Source organism: Chiloscyllium punctatum, chromosome 5 (genome assembly GCF_047496795.1).
Source record: "Chiloscyllium punctatum isolate Juve2018m chromosome 5, sChiPun1.3, whole genome shotgun sequence".
Classification (NCBI taxonomy): domain Eukaryota; kingdom Metazoa; phylum Chordata; class Chondrichthyes; order Orectolobiformes; family Hemiscylliidae; genus Chiloscyllium; species Chiloscyllium punctatum.
The window spans coordinates 90,026,757-90,049,105 of NC_092743.1; the positions used below are offsets into that span (position 1 = coordinate 90,026,757).

General features: G+C 39.5%; 1 protein-coding gene across 3 annotated transcripts in view; it reads left to right on the plus strand.

Moving 5' to 3' along the window:
- Nucleotides 1-22,349, plus strand: part of atp6v1c1a (ATPase H+ transporting V1 subunit C1a) — an 89,168-nt gene that overhangs the window by 35,367 nt on the left and 31,452 nt on the right. For all 3 annotated transcript variants that reach the window (XM_072570739.1, XM_072570738.1, XM_072570737.1), the window contains exon 5: nt 18,395-18,489. In XM_072570739.1, coding sequence (XP_072426840.1) covers nt 18,395-18,489 — 95 coding nt within the window. The remainder of the gene's footprint in view (nt 1-18,394; nt 18,490-22,349) is intronic.

The window sequence follows — 22,349 nt, forward strand, 5'->3', positions numbered from 1 at the left end:
AAACTGTCCTGAATATGCTCCATGAACCCATTCTCCAGATTTGTTATAATTTGATATGCCTGATCTACATAAAGATTATGATTGCCCATGAATATTGCACCACCTTTTTTATGAATCACTGTTTTTACTTGACTTATACTTAGTTCTGCAGAACTAAGCATCCCACCAGGGATTCATACCTGTTAACTTTTTTATCTCCAACCAAACTGATTTTGTATTTGATCTTGGGAGTAAGATTATTCCTCACTACTCCCTTTATTAAATGATGTACCCACAACCTTTTCCCTTTTCTTCCTGTCCATCTAAAAGCTGTATTACTTAAGTCTCACCCTGTAACCATATCTCTGTATTGGTTGTGATATCCTATTAATTTCTGTTTGCGCTATCAAGTCATCTATTTTATAGAACATAGAACATAGAACATAGAAGAATACAGCGCAGTACAGGCCCTTCGGCCCTCGATGTTGCACCGATCAAAGCCCACCTAACCTACACTAACCCACTATCCTCCATATACCTATCCAATGTCCGCTTAAATACCCATAAAGAGGGAGAGTCCACTACTGCTACTGGCAGGGCATTCCATGAACTTACGACTCGCTGAGTGAAGATCCTACCCCTAACATCAGTCCTATATCTACCCCCCCTTAATTTAAAGCTATGCCCCCTTGTAATAGCTGACTCCATACGTGGAAAAAGGTTCTCACTGTCAACCCTATCTAACCCCCTAATCATCTTGTACACCTCTATCAAATCACCCCTAAACCTTCTTTTCTCCAATGAAAACAACCCCAAGTGCCTCAGCCTTTCCTCATAGGATCTTCCTACCATACCAGGCAACATCCTGGTAAACTTCCTCTGCACCCGTTCCAGTGCCTCCACATCCTTCCTATAGTATGGCGACCAAAACTGCACACGATATTCCAGATGCGGCCGCACCAGAGTCCTATACAACTGCAGCATGACCTCAGGACTCCGGAACTCAATTCCTCTACCAATAAAAGCCAGTACGCCATATGCCTTCTTCACTGCACTATTTACCTGGGTGGCAACTTTCAGAGATCTGTGTACATGGACACCAAGATCCCTCTGCTCTTCCACACTACTGAATGCTGAGAGTATTCAGAGAGCTTCTCGTTGTGTCTTTTTAACATTTTCCAAACCCTGATCTTATTTGACAGTGCATTTTTGTGTTTGCGTGCTTGTTGCCTTCCTGACACACAGATTGCCGATATATTTATGGCTGCCCTGCATTACAAGTTGCCCTTTTCCTTTGACTTTCCAGATCTTCCCTTGTGTGTCCCCATTTCCCCACTTAATTATTTTGTTTTAAACCCTCTCTGCTCCCTTAGTTATATCATTTGGCAGGGTACTGGTTGCAGCATAGCTTATGTGAAGTTCATCTCTGTGGTACAGCTTCCTCTTTCTTATGCCCGACTTATGCCAGTGCACCATAAATAAAAACTAGTTTCTCCAACTCCAATCTTTGATCTGCACATTCAATTATTTGATCTCATTAACCTCATATTAATTTGTTTATGGCTCCGATAGTAACCCAGAGATTTTTACCATTGTGGTTCTGCCTTTCAATTAGGCACCTCGCTGCTCATAGTCCTACAACATTTTGTATCATTGATAGTCACACGTGAGGTGCTGAAAGACTGGAGGTTGACTAACGTGGTGCCACTATTTAAGAAAGATGGTAAGGATAAGCCAGAGAACTATAGTCCTGTGGGCCTGACGTCGGTGGTGGGCAAGTTGTTGATTGAGTCGAATTGATTGAGTTTTTCGAAGACTTAACAAAGAGGATTGACCAGGGCGGAGCAGTGCATGTGATCTATATGGGCATCAGTAGGGCATTCGACAAGGTTCCCCATGGGAGACTGGTTAGCAAGGCTTGTGGAATATTGGGAGAACTAGCTATTTGGATACAAAACTGGCTCAAAGATAGAAGACAGAGGGTGGTGGTGGTGTGTTGTTTTTCGGACTGGAGGCCTGTGACCAGTGGAGTGCCACAAGGATCAGTGCTGGGTCCACTACTTTTCATCATTTATATACATGACTTGGATGTGAGCATAAGAGGTACAGTTAGTAAGCTTGCAGATGACACCAAAATTGGAGGTGTAGTGGACAGCGAAGAGGGTTACCTCAGATTACAACAGGATCTTGATCAGATGGACCAGTGGGCTGAGGCGTGGCCGATGGAGTTTAATTTAGATAAATGCGAGGTGCTGTATTTTAGGAAAGCAAATCTTAGCAGGACTTATACACTTAATGGTAAGGTCCTAGGGAGTGTTACTTAACAAAGAGACCTTGGAACGCAGGTTCATAACTTCTTGAAAGTAGAATCACAGGTAGATAGGATAGTAAAGAAAGCTTTTGGTATGCTTTCCTTTATTGGTCAGCGTATTGAGCGTAGGAGTTGGAAGGTCATGTTGCAGCTGTATAGGACATTGGTTAGGTCACTTCTGGATTTCTGCATGCAATTCAGGTCTCCTTCCCATTGGAGTGGTGTTGTAAAACTTGAAAGAGTTCAGAAAACACTTACAGCATGTTGCTCGGGTCAGAGGATTTTAGCTATAGGGTGAGGCTAAATAGGCTGGGCTGTTTTGCCTGGAGTGTCAGAGGCTGAGAGGTGACCTTATTGAATATTATAAAAATCATGAGGGACATGGAGAGGGTAAATAGACAGTTTTTTTTCCCTGGGGTAGTGGAGTCCAGAACTAGAGAGCATAGGTTTAGGGTGAGAGGGGAAAGATATAAAAGAGACCTAAGGGGCAACTTTTTCTTGCAGAGGGTGGTATGTGTGTGGAATGAGTTGCCAGAGGATGTAGTGGAGGCTAGTACAATTGCAACATTGAACAGGTATCTGGATGGGTATATAAATAGGAAGGGTTTGGAGGGGAATGGGCCGGGTGCTAGCAAGTGGGACTAGATTAACTTGAGATATCTGCTCCGCATGGACGTGTTGGGCAGAAGGATCTGTTTCCATACTGTACATCTCTGACTCTGACTCTATAGTTGAACCTCTTTACTAAACTTCACTACATCATTGGTATCCATGGGGACCATGATCATCCTCCTCCCATTGCACATTTCTCTCCAGCACTGAGATGTCTTTAACCTGGTACTGGTTTGGCATCTCAGCCTTTAGACTCCTATTCTTGGCTGCTAAACACAGCATCTTGTCTTCTACAGCTACTAGTGCTTTTAATCTCCCCATTTTTAAAGGCCCCTCTAGACCACAGCACTGTGGTTAATTTGTTCATTCTTCCTGCAGTCTTTGGTCTCATTCATGCAAGCTTTAAGCTGGTTAATCCTGTTAGACAAGTGCAAGGCTAAAGCTCCTTTGTTTTTACCTTGCGGAGCAGCATACTGTGCCTCCACTTGTAGTGATACTTTTCTAACATTGACTAAGCCAGAAGTGTTTAACCCTCGGGATGTGATTGCCTTGAAGAACAATGTTTCCAGATAACTTGCTCCTTTTTGTACTCCTGTTTATCAAGCAGTCGGTTTGCTTTGGTGTCTACAACGCCGCACGTGCTACAGCAGCAAAGTATCAACTGTGTATCTGTCATGTGCTTATTTAACGAATTAGATTTCATGTTTCTAAATATCAGGACAGTTATTTGTCCTTGTATTAAGTTTAGCTAGGTAAATTACAAATTTAATATGTATTTCCATGCATTACAAACCTGTTCTGAGTAAATAAATTCCCTAGCTGCACAGTTCATAAATTCTTATTTGTGCAATTCCTTTTATTTTCACCCATTTGAAATTTTAAATTCTCAGCTTAGAAAGAAAAAAATACTGAGCCTGACTTTGTCTCTGTTTCAGGTTTCTGCAGATGAAACCATGATCCATACCTTTGTTACCTCTAGACTTGATTGTCCTAACGTACCCCTGGCTGGCAGCCTGTGACCTACCCACTCTGAACTTGAAGTGATCTAATACTCTGCTTGTGACTTAAATGACTGGATCCCATTCACCCTGACTTTCATTAAGACATTTTAAAAAACTTGTTGCTTTGATCATGCTTTGATCATCTGCCCTAATGTCTGCTTGTGTAACTCAGTGTCATATTTTGTTTAAGAATGCCTCTTGAAGTACATTGGGAAGGTTTATTTCGTTAAAGGTGTCACACACCAATTCCTCATTATCTAAAGAGGATAGAACTACAGGCCTCTCGCAGATAACAAACAGCGTATGACACTGAGTTATAATGTAAATCTCCTAACTACCATGAAGGACTGCGTGATTGGGCTGGTTGAGTTAATGGAAAGCAACTTCTGTCTAGTGCCAGTGTCGCAAGCTTATAGACCTATGGTTAGCGAAGCTGCGGATAACAATAACTATAAGCTGTTACTGGAGAAACTTTTGCTGTTTTTCGAATACAGCCTACAGGAATATTTCCCATCATGTTGACGTGAAACTTCAATTGTTGTTTAGAAAGTCATTTGACGTATGAGATTTAAAATATGCTTTTATGTATTTTATGGACTCTCAGCTTTTAGTAGTTCTGGCATAAACTTATTTTACTACAAAATAAATTAATTACATTCAGTTTAACTTCGGTGATGAAGGGAAGTTTGCAGAAACAATTATTTGGGACAGAATTAGAAACAAAGAAAAAGATGGGTTGATTAGGAAGAGTCAGCATTGATTTCTAAAGGCAAAGTCTTATTTTAACGAGCTGGTGTTTTCAAAAAGCTAACTGGCTAGGTGAGGGTAAAACTATTGATGTGGTATACATGGATTTCCAGAGGGCGTTTGATAGTGTTACATAGTAGACTTATGAAGAAAGTTATGGGTCATGTTATAAAGGGGACAGTAGCAATGTGGATACAAAATTGGCTCAGTGATATGAAACAATAGTAGTAAGTAGATAATTTTCGGGTTGGAGGAACATTTGTAGTGGAGTTTCCTCAGGAACCTTGGGACCCTTGCTTTTCATATGTAGATTAATGGTTTGGATCTTGGCTTGCAGGGGAGTAGTTTTGAAGTTTGCAGATGACACGAAATTTGGAAGAGTTCTATCCTAAGGAGGACAGTGGAAGAACTGCAAACAACGTTGACAAGAGGAGTGGGCAAAGGGGTGACAAATGAGGTTCAATTCAGAGGAGTATGGGGTGCTGCACTTTGGTACGAAGAACATTGAAATACAATATAAAATAGGGGGTACAGTAAAATTCTAAATGGGTACAGCAGAGAGACTGCATATATATGTGCACAGATTGTTGAAAGTGACAGGACTGAAGTGGAGACAGCAGTTAATAAATCATGCTTTATTATGAGGGGCATAGAGTACAAGAGCAAGTAGGTGATGTTGAACTTGTATAAGATACCTGTTTTACCTTTGCTGGACTATTGAATGGTGTTGTAGATACCATGTTATAGGAAAGATGTGAATGCGCTGGAGAGTGCGCAGAGGTAATTTACAAGAATTGTTCCAGAAATTAGAAACTTCAGTTGTGAGGATAGATTGAAGAAGTTAGGATTTTTCATCTTGGAGGGAAGGTGGTTGACAGGAGATTTGATAGAGGTTTCCAAAATCATGATTGGGCTTGATGAAGTAGTAAAGAGTGAAAAACTGAACAGGAATGAGAGGGCATAGATTTAAAGTAATGTGCAAAAGAAGCAAATGACGTAAAATGTAAGTTTTTTTTTAACTGAGTAATTGGAATCTGGAATGCGCTTCCTGGAAGTGTGAAGAAGACAGATTTATTTGAAGTATTCATGAGGGCATTGGGTGTTTATTTGGATAGGAATTGTATGTAAAGGTGAGAAGGAAATTGCAGGAGATGGCACCAGGTAGTGTTTGTTTGAAGAGCCTGTGCAGAGGGGCTGAGTAGCTGCATACTGTGCTGTAGCAATTCTGTGATTGTGCAAAAATGGCTATAATTTAATTAAATTCACAAAATTCATCGATTCCATTTCAATTATATCTGATCTTTTTGTCTATGATTATATTGACTTTTAAAGTTGAATTTGTTTGTGGTAACTACAGATAGTTCTGGGATAACGTGCATTTCTGCAGCGCGATTTGGCTATAATGTCACTGAAGAATTAGAGAAAGGCACTTTAGAAATGCTTACCTCTGGCAATAGCACAATTCCCATCTGTCCACGCACTTTGTTCTGCAAACGTGCATGCTGAAATCTGATGTTTAGCGTGTGCGCCGAAGTTCTTGCTCTACTGCGCATGAGCCAGTACTGGTCTTCGTGCTGTTCTGCACATGCGCGATGTCTGCGCTGAAGTCTCTGTGCATTCCGCATCTGGGTGATGTTAGCGGCTTCTTCGTATCATCCTGTGCATGTGCGATGTCAGTGGCAGTCTACGCCTGCACAGATATTAGCTTCCAACAGCAGCTTTCTGAGAGGTACTGTACAGAGAGCAGCTTTCTTAAGTTTTTCAAATGAACTGTTAAATTTACTTTTTTTTAATAAACATGATTTCACCCTTCATTCAGGCTGTGCCATATTTTGCATGAGACTTTTGGGTGATGTTTGAGCGATTGTGAGTGATCTTTGTTTACTGGTCTGCCCCTAACCCCACTTGTCCTTTGGGCCTCAATATTTCTATGAAGTGATATTTTATTAATTAATCTTTTGCTGGAATGCAACTATGACATTATCAGAGAACTACCTGTATATTTGCAATTATAGCCTTCAGTTCTTTTGAATTGATTTTTGAAGATTGTAATGCAGGTTGTTGGAATCTGGTCCACAATCTATTTTTTTTTTAAGTGTCCTTCTGTCCTTGATTCACTTATTTTTGCACTGTTCATAAATGATTACCTTTTATGTTTGTTTCAAAACTGAAACCTTGATGTAGACAGAGCCATTTTATTATTCATTGCCTGTTTTTTGTTTGACTTTCGTGCATGTAATAACCCCTGTTGCTAGCTATTGTTTTTATGGGAGAAAAATAAGCTGCAGGTGTGTTTACTCTTTGTGGTTGGCCTGGATTCTTTTGGATGAGCAACACACATATTGCTTTTTGTGTCCCACATCAGGGATTTGCTTCTTTAGGTGTACACATCTCAAGTCCGTAATATGGAACCTAGGACCAACTCCTGACATACTTGCATATTATCCCCCATATACAAGCATTTTGAAATTCCGATAGAATTGGTATGTCCAGTTCGTATTTTGGCATGTCCAATTTGTTTAATTGTAATAAGCGAGGGATCGGAAGCCAGAGCTTGACCCTCCTTTCTTTTAAATTTGTTGAATTGGTGTTTGATTAATTATGAACAGTCTCAGAGTGGGGATTTATCCACTTTTGCGTTTTAAGGCGTCCAGCACCACCACCTCTGTAATGTGGACATTTTTCAAGCTATCTCTTTATTTTCCATGTTCCCTATCTTCCATATCCTTCTCCACAGTAAACATTGATGCAAAATACTCGTTTATTATCTCCCCCATTTTCTACGGTTCCACACATGGGCTGCCTTACTGACTTTTTAGGGACTTTATTCTCTTCCTAGTTAGTCTTTCATCCTCGATGTATTTGTAGAATCCCTTTGGATTATCTTTAACCCTATATACCAAAGCTATCTTATGTCCTCTTTTTGCCTTCCTGATTTCCCTCTTAAAAGTACACCTACTCAATTTATATTCTTCTAGGCATTCACTCGATCTCTGTTGTCTATACCTGACGTGTTTCCTACTTATTCTTGACAGAAACCTCAATTTCTTCCATCATCCAGCATCCCCTATGCCTACCAGCCTTGCCCTTCATCCTTACAAGAGCATCCTCACTCTGGACAATTGTAATCTCATGTTTGAAGGCTTCCCATTTTCCAGCCATCCCTTTACCTGCAAACATCTGCCCCCAATCAACTTTTGAAAGTTCTTGCCTAATCCCATCAAAATTGGCCTTCCTCCAATTTAGAACTTCAACTTTTAGACCTGGTCTATCCTTTTCCATCACTATTTTAAAACTAATAGAATTATGGTCGCTGGCCCCAAAATGCTCCTCTACTGATACCTCAGTCACCTGCTCTGCCTTATTTCCTGAGAGCAGGTCAAGATTTGCACTTCTCTAGTAGGTACATACACATACTGAATCAGAAATTTTCTTGTACATGCTTAACAAATTCCTCTCCATCCAAGTCATTAACACAATGGCAATCTCAGTCAATGTTTGGGAAGTTCGCGTCCCCTACCATAACCACCTTATTATTCTTACTAACTGAGATTCATTACAATTTTGCTTCTTAATTTCAGGCTAACTATTGGGGGATCTATAGTACAATCCACATAAGATGATCATCCGTTTTGTATTTCTCAGTTCCACCCAAATAACTTCCCTGCACTTATTCTCAGGAATATCCTCTATAAGTGCAGCTGTACTGTTATTCTTGATCAATAGCGCCACTTCCCCCACCTTTCTTGCCCCCCTTTCTATCCTTCTTCTAGCATCTACAGCCTGGAACATTAAGCTGCCAGTCCAGCCCATCCTGGAATCATGTCTCTGTAATTACAAACACAGTTCTGATGTTTGGCTGTTGGTTGCAGAAATGTCTGTCTGTGCCTCTGACTTCAGAGTCCCCATCACAATTGATCACTTGGAACCTGACATACCCCTCATTACAGTAGAGCCAGTCCTGATACCAGAAACCTGACTGTGGTGCGACACTCCCCTGAGAGTACTTCACCATTTACATGTTCCAAAACATTGTATCTGTTTGAGATGGAGATAATGCAGGAGTCTCCTGTAGCTATCTGCCTCCCTCTCCTACCTTTCCTGGAGGTCGCTTATCTACCTGACTGTATCTTTGGTTTATCTTCCTTCCTGCAACTGCCATCCATCACACCTCCTAGTAAATGTAAATTCTTCATTGCCTCTAACTGGTGCTCCAACCGATCCCTGCAACCTGATAGGATTCGCAACCAAGCACACATCCTGCAGTCTAATCATCAATAACATGGAAACTCTCCCTAATTTCCCACATCTGACAGGAAAAGCACATCACTCTTCTAAAGGCCATCTTTGGCGCTAATAATCTGCAGACCCAGTAATCAACCCAGTCTTACCACTCTTAAAAACACTGTTTCAGGCTAATTTATTACCTAAATTTAATTGCGAGACAGATCTCAATAAAAGCATATAAATAAATAATTAATTAAAAATCAGTAGGACTCCACTTTAAAACTAGCTACTTAGCTGCTCCCCTGCTGTGATCTTTCCCCATCCAGGTTTCTCCAAGGTCAGCTGTGAATTTTGTTGGTTATTTATTTTTCTTAGATGAACTCTGACGTCCAGAGATCCTTCAAACTAAACAGCAAATGCAGTTAGCTGTGCATGTTCCCTGCTGGGCCAGAAGTAAACCAGCTGTGCAGGTTTGATTCACTTCCCACATGGTCACTACCTTTGTCTCTCTCCCTCTTTTTTTAAAGTGCTGTTGTTTAGATCCTTTTTCCCAAATTTCTAAAACGATGCAACAGCTTATAAAACAATTACTATTCCTAAAAGTTGAGGAAATCAGCTCCAACACTGAAAATACTTCAAAAAAAAAAGCAGCAGCTCTTACAACCACAATTTTTTCTCAGCTTCCCAGGATCTGATCAGGTGTACATTAGAACTCTGTGGGAAGCTTGGGAAGTGATTGCTGGGGCCCTTGATGAGGTATTTGTATCATTGATAGCCACAGGTACAGTGCCAGAGGTTGGCTAATGTGATGTCAATATTTAAGACTGATGGTAAGGAAAAGCCAGCGAACGTTCAGCCAGTAACATCAGTGGTGGGCATGTTATTGGAGGGAATCCTGAGGGACAGGATTGACATGTATTTGGAAAGGCAAGTACTGATTAGTGATAGTCAACGTGGCTTTTGACGGAAATTGTGTCTCAATGACTTGATTTTTTTTTTAAGTAACGAAGATGGCAGAGCTATGGACATGATCCATATGGACTTCAGAAAGACATTCAACAAGGTTCCTCATGGTAGACTGATTAACAAGGTTAGATCACTTGGAATGCAGGAATAACAAGCCATTTGAATACGGAACTGGCTCAAAGGTAGAAAACAGAGGGTGGCGGTGGAGGGTAGCTTTTCAGACTGGAGGCCTCTGCCCAGCAGTGTCCCACAACAATCGGTGATGGGTCCACTGCTTTTTGTCATTTATGTAAATGATATGAATGTAGGATGTATAGTTAATAAATTTGCAGATATCACCAAATTTGGGGATGTAGTGGCATTGAAATCATGGTTAAGAGCCATAAGTATAATTGAGTCAGTCTGAAATTTCACTGTTACTGTGATGATGACACTTGGCTCACCTCATGACAGCTTAAGATGACTAGGTTATGAAGCTGTTGTAATTTCAAGTTTATTTGTGTTATTAAATAATCAACGTGTAATGCTGTATGGAAATGTAGTGCAGGAGTATTGCTGAAATAGGAGTATAAGGAAAACCACAAGTTAAATTGACTGTATGACAAATTATTTAATTTTCAACCACTTTAACATCATATCTAATTACTCTGGGAAGTTTATTATTCCAGGCTGACCATTTTACGGTAAACTGTATTGACTCCTAAGACTTCTGATGCCTTCAGTTTAAAGTTCTAATTTACAAGATTAAATACCTTCATGATGTACTCTGTCCTTATCTCTCTATACTCCTTCAGCTATACAGACTGCCTCTTGATTCCAGCCTTTTGGATGCCCCCCCAGTCCCTTTGGCAAACATTGATATCCATGTTTTCAACCTTCTGGACCCAACACATTCCAATTTTCACCATATATCTTCCACCCATTTAGTATTTAATTGTAAGTAATATGCCTCAGCACAGGTAACATAGCAACATAAAGATTTACAGGATATTTGGAGGCCATTTAGACCATTGTTCCCATGCCAATTATAAAGAGATATCTGGTCTAATCCAGCTTTTGGTCTGTATTCCTGAAGCTATGGTAACTCAAATGCACAACCAGGCATGTTTTTGAAATGAAATTGCTTTACTTTACTTTCAGGCAATGAGCTTCAGATCCCCCACACCTTGTGGTGAACACGTGTCCTGAATCTCGGTCTAACTCTTCCATTGATTACATCATGTCCTTGCTATTCAACCCTTTTTTAGCAGAATAGATCACTTCATTCCAATCTCTTAGCTAGGGTCCTCAATTTACAAACATCAGTTAAATCTCTATCTCTATCTCCTTGGTTCCAAACAAACGTAGACTATCCAATCTTGCCCTATCTGAAATTCTACATTCCTGGCAGCACCCTTCTAAATACTTTCTGAAGTATGATTGCACCCTTCTGCATTGCAGTGACCAGAAAGCACTCCAACCGAAGTCTCATTGTATTTACACAATTTTTGCATAACCTCCCAGCTCTTACCTGTAGTCCTCTCTTGCTAAAGGAGCGAATTCTATATACTTTCTTGTTCATTCTATTAACCTATTCTACCTTCCCATCTTCAATGGGAAGCCACTCCCATTTCAGCATCCTGAAGGGGCCATTCCTTGCATGATACTATGGTCCACTCCGCTATCATCCAGACCTTTCTTACGGCTTTCCATATGAACCCAGGAGATGCCATAAAACTCTTGGCATTTTACTCCTCACCATGCAAGGCCCTAAACTGCCAAGCCACTGAAGCATTTGTTGTGTATATTTTCAATCTAGTCTCTTTTTAATTAGGGATGTCTAATTGCAGATTACGTAAGCACTTGTGCAGATCTTAAATCAGTCTGCAAGAATGACCCTGAGCTTCCTGTGGCGTGTCATTTTAATTCTCCACCTTGCTTTCACACTTTGTCCACTGCCCTATTCACTGCAAAGTTCCAGTGATGTTTCGTGTAAGCATGAGGAACAGTACCAGCTTTCAGATACTTTGCACCCTTGTGCACTCAACAATGACTTCAACAATTTCAGACCATCATTTCCGATAGTCATTTTGTTTCCTTTTATTTGCACCTTTTAGTTTTCTTCTTGTATTTGCTTTCTGATCGCTACTCAAGGATTTTTTTGTTTCTTCATTTTGTTTCTGCCTCATTACCATTTCCTTTGGCTCAAAGGTTTACTTTGTCAGACAATTTCTCTTGTCCATGACCATATCACAAACTTTGCTTTTATTTTTAACCTGTTCCCACCCATCCTTCACTCAAAACATTGCATCTCTAAATTTTATTAGCCTGAAATATTAACTTTGTTTATCTTCTGTATATGCTGCTTGAGCAATTTCTGCTTTTGTGCTGTTTATTTAGTCAGTTTACTGCCTACACGATCCAATTTTTGAACACCGGTTAAAACTAGATCTCTGAACAACAACACGAGATGCTGTGGTATTTGATATTTGATGCTTCTTAGAAATTACTGACCTAGGACATCTACTAGACCATGTACTGTTTTCATGTTCGCTTAATAGTGTTACATAGTATTTAGAATGTTCCTTTATCCTTAATTAATGATTTACAAATTCTTTGCATTTTTTTCTTGCCAGTTTGATTCTATTTAGGAAGGCATTGATGTCTTTTAGCACATTTCCTGTGTAACGTAAGTTTAAAATGACATGACTATAGCCAGTATCATCATTAGATCTGTTCACATCTTTGTGGTGCAACTGGTTAGCAATGAGGCTTAAGATTCCTAATTGTTTTCCCTGTGCAGCTGCAAACAGTTAAATAATTCACAATTGTGAATTGAACCTGAGACTTCAGTCTGTGAAACTTATTTTGTTTTAAATAGTTCATAATTGGAGATAAATTTGTGGGTTATATGGACTACACTACTGTGTTTTCAAACAATTAATGGTGTGCATCGTCATTCTAGTTACAAGAGCTAATAGTAAACTTTCTCAGGATGAAGTTAGACTTTGCAATTTTAAATGTATAACAATAAAATTATTAACTTTGATTTTTTTTTGTGTGAAATAGAATATGTTTCTCATTGGGTTGTATTTTTTTGTGAAATGGCTTGGCTACCTAGGTATTTCTGTAATTTTAGTTGTACTCTAATGTATATTTGTCCATTTTACAGCAATGTGACAATAGGTGCAGGAGTAGGCCATTCTGCCCTTCAAGCCTGCACCACCATTCAATATGATCATGGCTGATCATCCTTAATCAGTATCCTGCTCCTGCCTTACCTTCATAATCCTTGATTCCACAATCCTTGAGAGCTCTATCCAACTCTTTCTTAAATGAATCTAGAGACTGTACCTCCACTGCCCTCTGGGCAGAGCATTCCACACACCCACCACTCTCTCTGGGTGAAGAGGTTTCTCCTCATCTCTGTCCTAAATGGTCTACCCTGTATTTTTAAGCTGCATTCTCTGGTTCGGCACTCACCCATCAACGGAAACTTGTTTCCTGCTTCCAGAGTGTCCAATCCTTTAATAATCTTATGTCTCAATCAGATCCCCTCTCAGTTTTCTAAACTCAAGGGTATATAAGCCCAGACACTCCAGTCTTTCAGTGTAAGGTAATCCCGCCATTCCAAGAATTGACCTCGTGAACCTACGCTGCTCTCCCTCAATAGCCAGAATGTCTTTCCTCAAATTTGGAGACCAGAACTGCACACAATACTCCAGGTATGGTCTCACCAGGGCCCTGTACAGCTGCAGAAGAACCTCTTTGCTTCTATACTCAATCCCTCTTGTTATGAAGGCCAGCATGCTATTAGCCTTCTTCACGACCTGCTGTACCTGCATGCTTGCCTTCATTGACTCGTGTACAAGAGCACCCAGATCTCTCTGTACTGCCCCATTACCTAAATTGATTCCATTTAGGTAGTAATCTGCCTTCCTGTTCTTGCCACCCAAGTGGATAACCATACATTTATCCACATTAAACTGCATCTACCATGCATCTGACCACTCACCTAACTTGTTCAGGTCACCCTGTAATCTCCTAATATTTCACCCTGCCACCCAGCTTAGTATCATCAGCAAATTTGCTAATGTTATTGCTAATACCATCTTCTATATCATTAACATATATTGTAAAAAGTTGCGGTCCCAGTACTGATCCCTGCGGTACTCCACTGGTCACTGCCTGCCATTCCGAAATGGAGCCGTTTATCACTACTTTGTTTCAAGTTTGCTTTCAAGGTCAGCTTGAAGATTCCAGCTACTTCAGTTTGCTTGCTTTATTCCTGCGCAGTTTTTGTTTAGTTATAATTGAATGAAGTATTGCAGGGCAAGCTTCTCTCAGTAAGCTTGAGATAGACAGTCATTTGACCATTTCTAGCAAGTCCATTCAAAAACCTACAATGTTTATCTGTTAAATGTTTCGGGAGTTATTGTCTCACCTCTTTTGCCAGGAATTTAGCTTCACCTCTTGATCATTCAAAGTTACTTTTACATCACTTTGACATTGTGCTCCTTTTGGCATGGTGTTATGGTTTAATTCACAAAGCAGTAGTTCATATTTACTTGTAGCCTGAGTAGAACATGAATAACATCTGAAATCTGAGCTATTTTGTCTGCATACTGTTGATGAAAATTATATTTCATTTGCATACTGATTTAAAGTTGTTCAGTATAAAATCTAATTTCCTGTTCCAATTTCATGGTCAACACGGATAAATTTTGTATTTACATTCTTCACTTGTGCAATGTGTGTACTTCTACACTTTGAGCACTTAACAATGGATTTTGCAGTCAGCAGTGAAGGGTGTCATTTGTTGCTAACCTCAAGTTGCTCACAAACATCTAGCAATCTTTGGTCTGTTTTTCCTATTCCTTGTGTTAAATTTGCCACCAAGTTAAAATCTTTTGGCGTGCAGTAGCAGTGATGTCAGCAAACAGGCAAACAACTAATCATATTAAAGCTTTTAGATGTGCCAAACAAGAAAAGATAAAATCAGTTAGTAACTTCACATTTCATTTATATTTGCCAAAGTAAATGATTGCATTAAGATGAAACTAAAAATTAAACTACTCTTTTGAAATTATTTCAAAAGTGTATGGAATCTTTTTATAATGTGGCAAAATTAGAAACTTGTCAAACACAAGCTTTCTAGGGCCAGTGAAGGTATTGAACAGGAATTGTAAAATTAGCTGTCAGTTTAAAAACCCTGTTACATCTCATTAAACAAGATCCAACATTTTCAAATATTTTTACGGAGATTAACAGTGTAATGGTGGATATTCTTAATTCACGGACTTCGTACTGATTACTATCTGGAGGTGTCTGGATTACACTGTAGAAAAGAGTAAAATGTTTCACAGCACTGTCTCGTTTTTCCATGTTCTGCACATGTACCAGTTTCAGATGATGTATTGTTAATCCTGGTAGCCTGGGTGTAGGAACTTGCAATTCATTTATGCAGTGGTCACGAATCCTAGTTGGTCTGGGATTATATATTAGATGTGCCTGACTGAGTATAAAAGACCAGACTGATTTCTAATGCAGTACTGAAGGAGCGCTTGGCTGTTGGAAATCCCTTTTTGCATATTAAAAAAACCGAAGTGCATGGTCTGACTCTGAAGAAATACAGCAGTGTGATTCTTAATGTCCTGACTAATATTTATCTTTCACTTAACATCTCAAAAATGGGTTATCTAGTCATTATCACAGTGCTGTTTCTGGGAGGTTGCTATGTGCAAATTGGATGTCACATTTCCTTCATTACCATGGTGATTTCAGTTTCAGTGTGGATCATGACTGTGACATTTGGTGGCAGTGGAAAGTTCTACATAAGCACAGTCCTTTTGTAAAAGTATTGTAATGAGTTTGGTCATGTCAGTTGTGATTTATTAGCAGCATATGAGACTTTGGTTCCGATGGCTGCAGAGTTTAGTCTCATTCCTAAAATGTGAGCACATAATTTAAACTGGTACTTTATAGCAATACTGAGGGAATGCTTATCTGCCAAATCTGCAGACCTTCAGATGAGATTTTAACAAGAAATCTTGGCTGTCATTTCAATTTGCAATGATTATGCCCTGTACATGACATCAGGACAGATGCTTTACATCTGTGGGCGTGGGCGGCACGGTGGCACAGTGGTTAGCACTGCTGCCTCGCAGCGCCGGAGACCCAGGTTCATTTCCCGCCTCAGGCGACTGACTGTGTGGAGTTTGCACGTTCTCCCCGTGTCTGCGTGGGTTTCCTCCGGGTGCTCCGGTTTCCTCCCACAGTCCAAAGATGTGCAGGTCAGGTGAATTGGCCATGCTAAATTGCCCGTAGTGTTAGGTAAGGGGTAGATGTAGATGTAGGGGTATGGGTGGGTTACGCTTCGGCGGGGCGGTGTGGACTTGTTGGGCCGAAGGGCCTGTTTCCACATTGTAAGTAATCTAATCTAATCTAATCTAATCTAATCTAATCAATTATAAGACCATAAGACATAGGAGCAAAAATTCAGCCATTCAGCCTATCAAGTCTGCTCCAACATTCAATCATGGCTGATAAGTTTCTCAACCCCATTCTCCCGCTTTCTCCCCATAACCCTTGATTCCCTTCATACTCGAGAACTTACCTACCTCAGTCTTAAATATACTCAATGACCTGGCCTCCACAGCCTTCTGTGGCAATGAATTCCACTCTCTGGCTGAAGATATTTCTCCTTATCTCCATTCTAAAAGATCTTCCCCTTTTACTCTAAAGCTGTGTCCCCAGGTTCTAGACTCTCCTACCAATGGAAACATCTTCCCAACATCTACTCTGTCTAGACCATTCAGTATTCTGTATGTTTCAATTCGATTCCCTGCGCCCCCCGCGCCCCCCCCAAACCCCCAATCCTTCTAAATTCCATCGAGTATAGACCCAGAGTCCTCAAGCATTCCTCATATGTTAAGCTTTTCATTCCTGGGACCATTCTCATGAACCTCCTCTGAACATGCTTTAAGACCAGTACATCCTTCCTGAAATATGGGGCCCAAAACTGCGCACACTATTCTAAATATGGGCTAATCCGAATCTTTTAGAGCCTCAGAAGTACATCCTTGCTTTTATATCGAAGTCTTCTCAAAATAAATGCCATCATTGCGTTTGCCTTCCTACTGACTCAACCTGCAAGTTAACCTTGAAGAATCTTGGACTAGAACTCCCAAGTCTTTTTGCATTTCAAGACTTGTGAATTTTCTCCCCATTTAGAAAATAATCCATGCCTGTAGTCTTCCTACTAAACTGCATGACCTCACATTTTTTTCATGTTGTACTCTTTCTGCCGCTTCTTTGCCCACTCTTCTAACCTGTCCAAATCCTTCTGCAGCCTCCCCCTGCCACCTCAATGCTACTCAAGAATTTACCTTTCTTTGTATCATTGCAAACTTAGCCAGAATGCCCTCAGTTCCTTCGTATAGATCATTCATGTCTCAAGTGAAAAGCTGTGGTTCAAACACTAAGCTTTGCTGAACACCACTTGTCACTGGCTGTCATCCTGAGAAGGGCCCTTTTATCCCTGCTCTCTGCTTTTGGCCAGACAGCCAAGCTTCTATATGTGTGAGCTTGCCACCTTGCCTCTAACACCATGGGCCCTTATCTTACTCAGTAGCCACTTGTGTGGCAACTTGTCAAAGGCTTTCTTGGAGTTCAGGTGGATAACATCCATTGAATCTCCTTGGTCGAACCTGCTCATTACTTCCTCAAAGAATTCTAGCAGATTTGTCCGGTATGGCCGCTCCTTGATGAAACCTTGTTGATTTTGCCCTGTATTAGGCTAATCGTTTATAATTTTCTGTCTTTTTCCTTACTCCCTTTTTTAATCAATGGTGTCACATTAGTGATTTTCCTCTGGGATCCTTCCTGATTCTAGCGATAGATGAAAGATCGGCATTATCGCCTCTGCTATCTCTTACATACTTTTGAAGTGTGGTGATTCCTCTCAACCAAGTCATTAAAGGAATGCGTTTACTGATCAAAGTTGTTTGTGTAATCACAAATGCTTATCGGCTTTCCTTTATTGCAATAGTGACAATGCTTCAGAAGTTTTTTTTGTTGGCTGTGAAGGGGTTTGGGATATCCTGAGAAAGATGCTAATAACTCCAAATCTTTTGTGTTGTGTACATTAAATATTTCACTGTATTTAGTTATATTTCTTGTAAAGTATAATTTGTGAAACCACTGAGCAGGGAAAAAAATCATGTTTAAGTATTGTTGGTTTGATTTTTTAAAAATTTAAATAATCTTGATTTGCAAAATATGAAACAAAATGTATTTTTAAACAGGTGTTTTAACTATTTAATGCATGTGTTAAACATTGTGTGAAATACTGTCTGTGCATCCAAAAAATTTCAGATGTGTGTAAGATTTATTGAACTATTTTTAGTCTTTGTCATTGACTTTTGAATTGTAATGTGGGAATTGCACTCACTGAATTATTTCCTACTGTTAATGTTGGCTAATTTGTGTTTTTCCTTAACTATTGCTTTGTTGTGGGATAACTGAAAATTTCCTTTTGTTATCATTTTAAAGAAAAAGTTCTTTTTTTTAGTTGATTTGGTCACCTATATCACAAGATTTCAATGGGACATGGCGAAGTATCCAATCAAACAGTCTCTGAAGAATATTTCTGAAATTATTACTAAGGTTGGTGTGGTTTTAATGTTAGAAATTTCATATAGCGTCAGCACAAAATTTGCATCATCCCAAACTTTGAGATATTGTGTGGAATGCCAAAGATGATTCAAATAGTTAGGAGATTTATAGCATTGAAGATGGTACACTCAAGTTGAATGCTTGTGAGCAGAACTTAAACTGTTTTAGATTTTACTCTTGTTGCTAATGCATTGTTCTGTAGTGTAACTGAATAGTGCATATAGGCATAAGTTTAATAATAATTGGGAGCAGGTGCGATTTACTGATTTTTGCTGGGGTTAACTGTGGGGTGTTTAGTGATACTGAGGAAAATAAAAATGACAAATTTGTTTTATATACTGTTTCCTTTTTGAATACTTTAAATGTTAAAATTTTAAGGTTTAATTTGGTAAGAATCAAGCTTTTATTCTGCAAATGTTTCAAAGAGTTTTTATTAGCATTGGTTCATGTTGATTCTGATGTGATTTTCTTAGAAGCAGTGAATGAGCTGAATATCAATGTCATAGTGATAATCAGGGGTTCTTAAACTAAGTCTCTGTTCATGGAAACTTTCTGGGGCTCTTTGAAACAATGTGCAAATGCACCCTGAGTAACTGCCTCAGGCTCTGAGGTACATATAAATAAATAATTGACAATAGGAACAGAGTCTGGTTGAGTGGAACACAGATTACCAGTTAACCCTGTTGTTACCAAGTCTGGTTGGCAAGTGAGTTCATGCTTGCTCAAGAGAGAGGTTTTACAAAAATATTTGCACATTACATCCTTCAACATAAGGGCACCAGATGACGAGAGCACCTAGGTCATGTCTTTCCAAATGGTGTACTGAACATAATGAGTAATGTTTAATGTTATTATCTCAAGATAGGTGTCCATAATTACTTAGAATAACAGAAGTACTGCAGTCCAGAAGGAGGTCATTCAACCCAGCATGTCTGTTCTGGTTCTTCAGTTGAGCATCCATATCTAATGCCATGAGGGTTGGTTAGCTTAGTTAGCTCGACAGCTGGTTTGTGATGTGGAGTGACGCCAATAGTGTGAGTTCAATTCCCACACTAGCTGAAGTCAATATAGGAGGGGTGTCCCATCTTCCCAACCACGTTCATTGTCTGAGGTGTGGTGATTGTCTGGTTAAACTTAACTGTCATTTCTCTCTAATGAAAGAGCAGCCCTGTGGTCCTCCTGAGGCATCTACTTTTACTTACCAGTACCTAATGCCAATCATAAATTTCCCATCACCTTATTTCTATCCAAATAATCATACAATACCCTTTTGCATGCCTGAATTGAACCTGCCTCTTCACACTTGCAGACAGTACATTCATACCCTAACTATTCTGTGTTGAACAAAAAAAATCTTTTCTCACCTCATATTTAGGACTTTTAGAAGTCTCTTCAAATTTTGTTCTTGGTTCTTGTTCTTCCAAGTGCAAGAATAGCTTCTCCCTGTCTACTTGATCCAGCCCCTCATGATTTTGAAAACTTGTGTATCAAATCTTCACTTTACCTTCTCTCCAAGGAGAACATCCAAAACCTGTTCAGTCTCCATTTGCAAAGGGGGGCCTTATTCAAAAATGTTTTAAAACCATTGCTTGTAACAATTAGGCACTGATGCTAAATTTTATGTCCTCAAACAGCATAACTGTGCCCTTTCCGTGTAGTACTGAGAGTAACCGCTTTTGTGCTTCTGCAGAAGATACAAAATGGTGAGGAGTTGGCAACGTTTGAGTTTCTTTGCAATGCTCTTGTTCTTGATGGTGTTAGTTTCTTGAATTAATCTGCATTGTTAAAGAGTTATGTCTTATATTGCATGGTCTGCTCACTACGCTAGGCTGTTCACAAGAATTGTTTTCAAGTTTTGTGGTTTTTTTCAAATCCTCTTTGATTGAAAATACTTAGAACTGAATAGATAAACTTATATGTTTGCTTGGGGCTAAACTTTAGAGTAGATTATTTGTGTATTTTAGAATGGATTGAAATTGAAAGCTTATAAAAGTGTTACAATTAAGAGTACAACCTACATTTTCCCGCAAGACAATCCTTATAAACTATATTTCTGTTGTGTGTTGCTTTAAGATTTTATTGATCAGTTATGTTTTAAGTGTAATTCCAAATTTCTAGAAAATGCTTTGAGAAACTCACATATTTTATGGTTCCAACTGTGTTCATTGTAGAAATGATTCTGTCTAAAAATGCTGTCAATAATGAGTCCACTACATATACTGAAACATGTTTTGTTCCCATTCAATTCATATGTTCATTTTATACGAAAATGTTGAGTTGAAAGGGAATCAGAACGACTTCACCATTTTTTAAAAATTCACTATTGGGATGTGGGTGTTGGCTGGGCCTGCATTTATTGTCCATTCCAAGTTGTCCTTCAGAGGATGGTGGTGAGCTGCCGCCTTGAGCCACTGCAGATATCAAATGCAATGGCTGAGTTCTGTAATGGTTTTGTATCAATCAATTTGGTTTCTCTTCAATGACATTTGAATTAGTTGAATTACTAAGACCAGAAGAAATGGGAACAGGGTAGGCCATTTACTTATGAATTTTGGTAAATTATTTATATCCCCCTTGCAAGCTGACTTTCCATCCATTTTGTCATCTGCAAATTTGACGACAGTGCATTCACTACCTTTCTCTAAGTTATTAATATATATTGTAAACAGTTAATGATCCCTGTACTGATCCCTTTGGGATTCCACTGGTCACTGGTTGTCAACCTGAAACCCCCCCCCCCCCCCCCCATTTGCTGTTTTTTGCCAATTAGCTCATCCTTTGTCCATGCCAGTATACAACCTTGAGCACTATGAGCTCTGATCTTATGACTTTATCTTTTGTGAATTACTTACTAAGGTGGTTAATGTCATTTCGTCAATCTGAATAGAATTACATTAATGGGGACTAATGTGTCATAAAATGTTTAAGAAGCTCTAAACATGAATATCATTCCCAAATCCCGGTGCTTCCACACTTGTCAGCTGATTAGCAATGCAGGTAAGAAATACACTCTCTGATTAGAGGAGCATGAGAGAGACAACCTGAAAGGAGAAAACAGCTCATCACAGATTCTGATTTACACATAATTGTGATCTTTCTCAGATTTGATTTGCCACTTGAGAAAGCGATACTGTGGCCTAAATGTGAGCCCTAGTAATTAACACTGTCTGTATCTCAGTCTTCCAGATATTCTAGTGCTGGGTACACAGCATCCATTGATTTTGGTCCCTTTTCTATTCTGCCAGCATTGGGGAAAGAATTCCTTAAGACCAAAAGACATGGGTGAAGAAGTAGGCCATTTAGATAATTAAGTTTCTCTGCCCTTCAGTGTGATCATAGCTGATCTGATTATCCTCAACTCCATTTTCCTGCTGTTTCCCCATAAACCTTGATTCCCTTATAAGTGAACCTTCTCTGCCTCAAATGCCAGTATATCTTTCCTTAGGTGAGGGGCCCCAACTGTTCATTGGAGCTGTGTTCTGATGAGAGACTTGTAAAGTTTTCACAAAAGCTTCCTGGTTTTATACTCCATTCCCTTTGAAATAAAGGCCAACATTCCATTTGTCTTTCCTACTACCTGCTGAACTTGGAGGCTAGCTTTTTGCGATTCACGGATGAGGACTCTCAAATCCATCAGTTCCATCGTTCTCTGCAGTCTTTCTTCATTTAAATAATATTCAGTTCCTCTTTCTGCTGAAATGCATTACCTCACATTTTCTCCAATTATGTTCCATCTGTTAGGTTTTTGCCCGCTCGGTTAAACTGTCTCTATCCCTCTGCAGACTCTTTGTGTCATCTTTACCACTAGTCTTCCCACCTTATCATTGGCAAACTCTGCTGGGACTGTAACA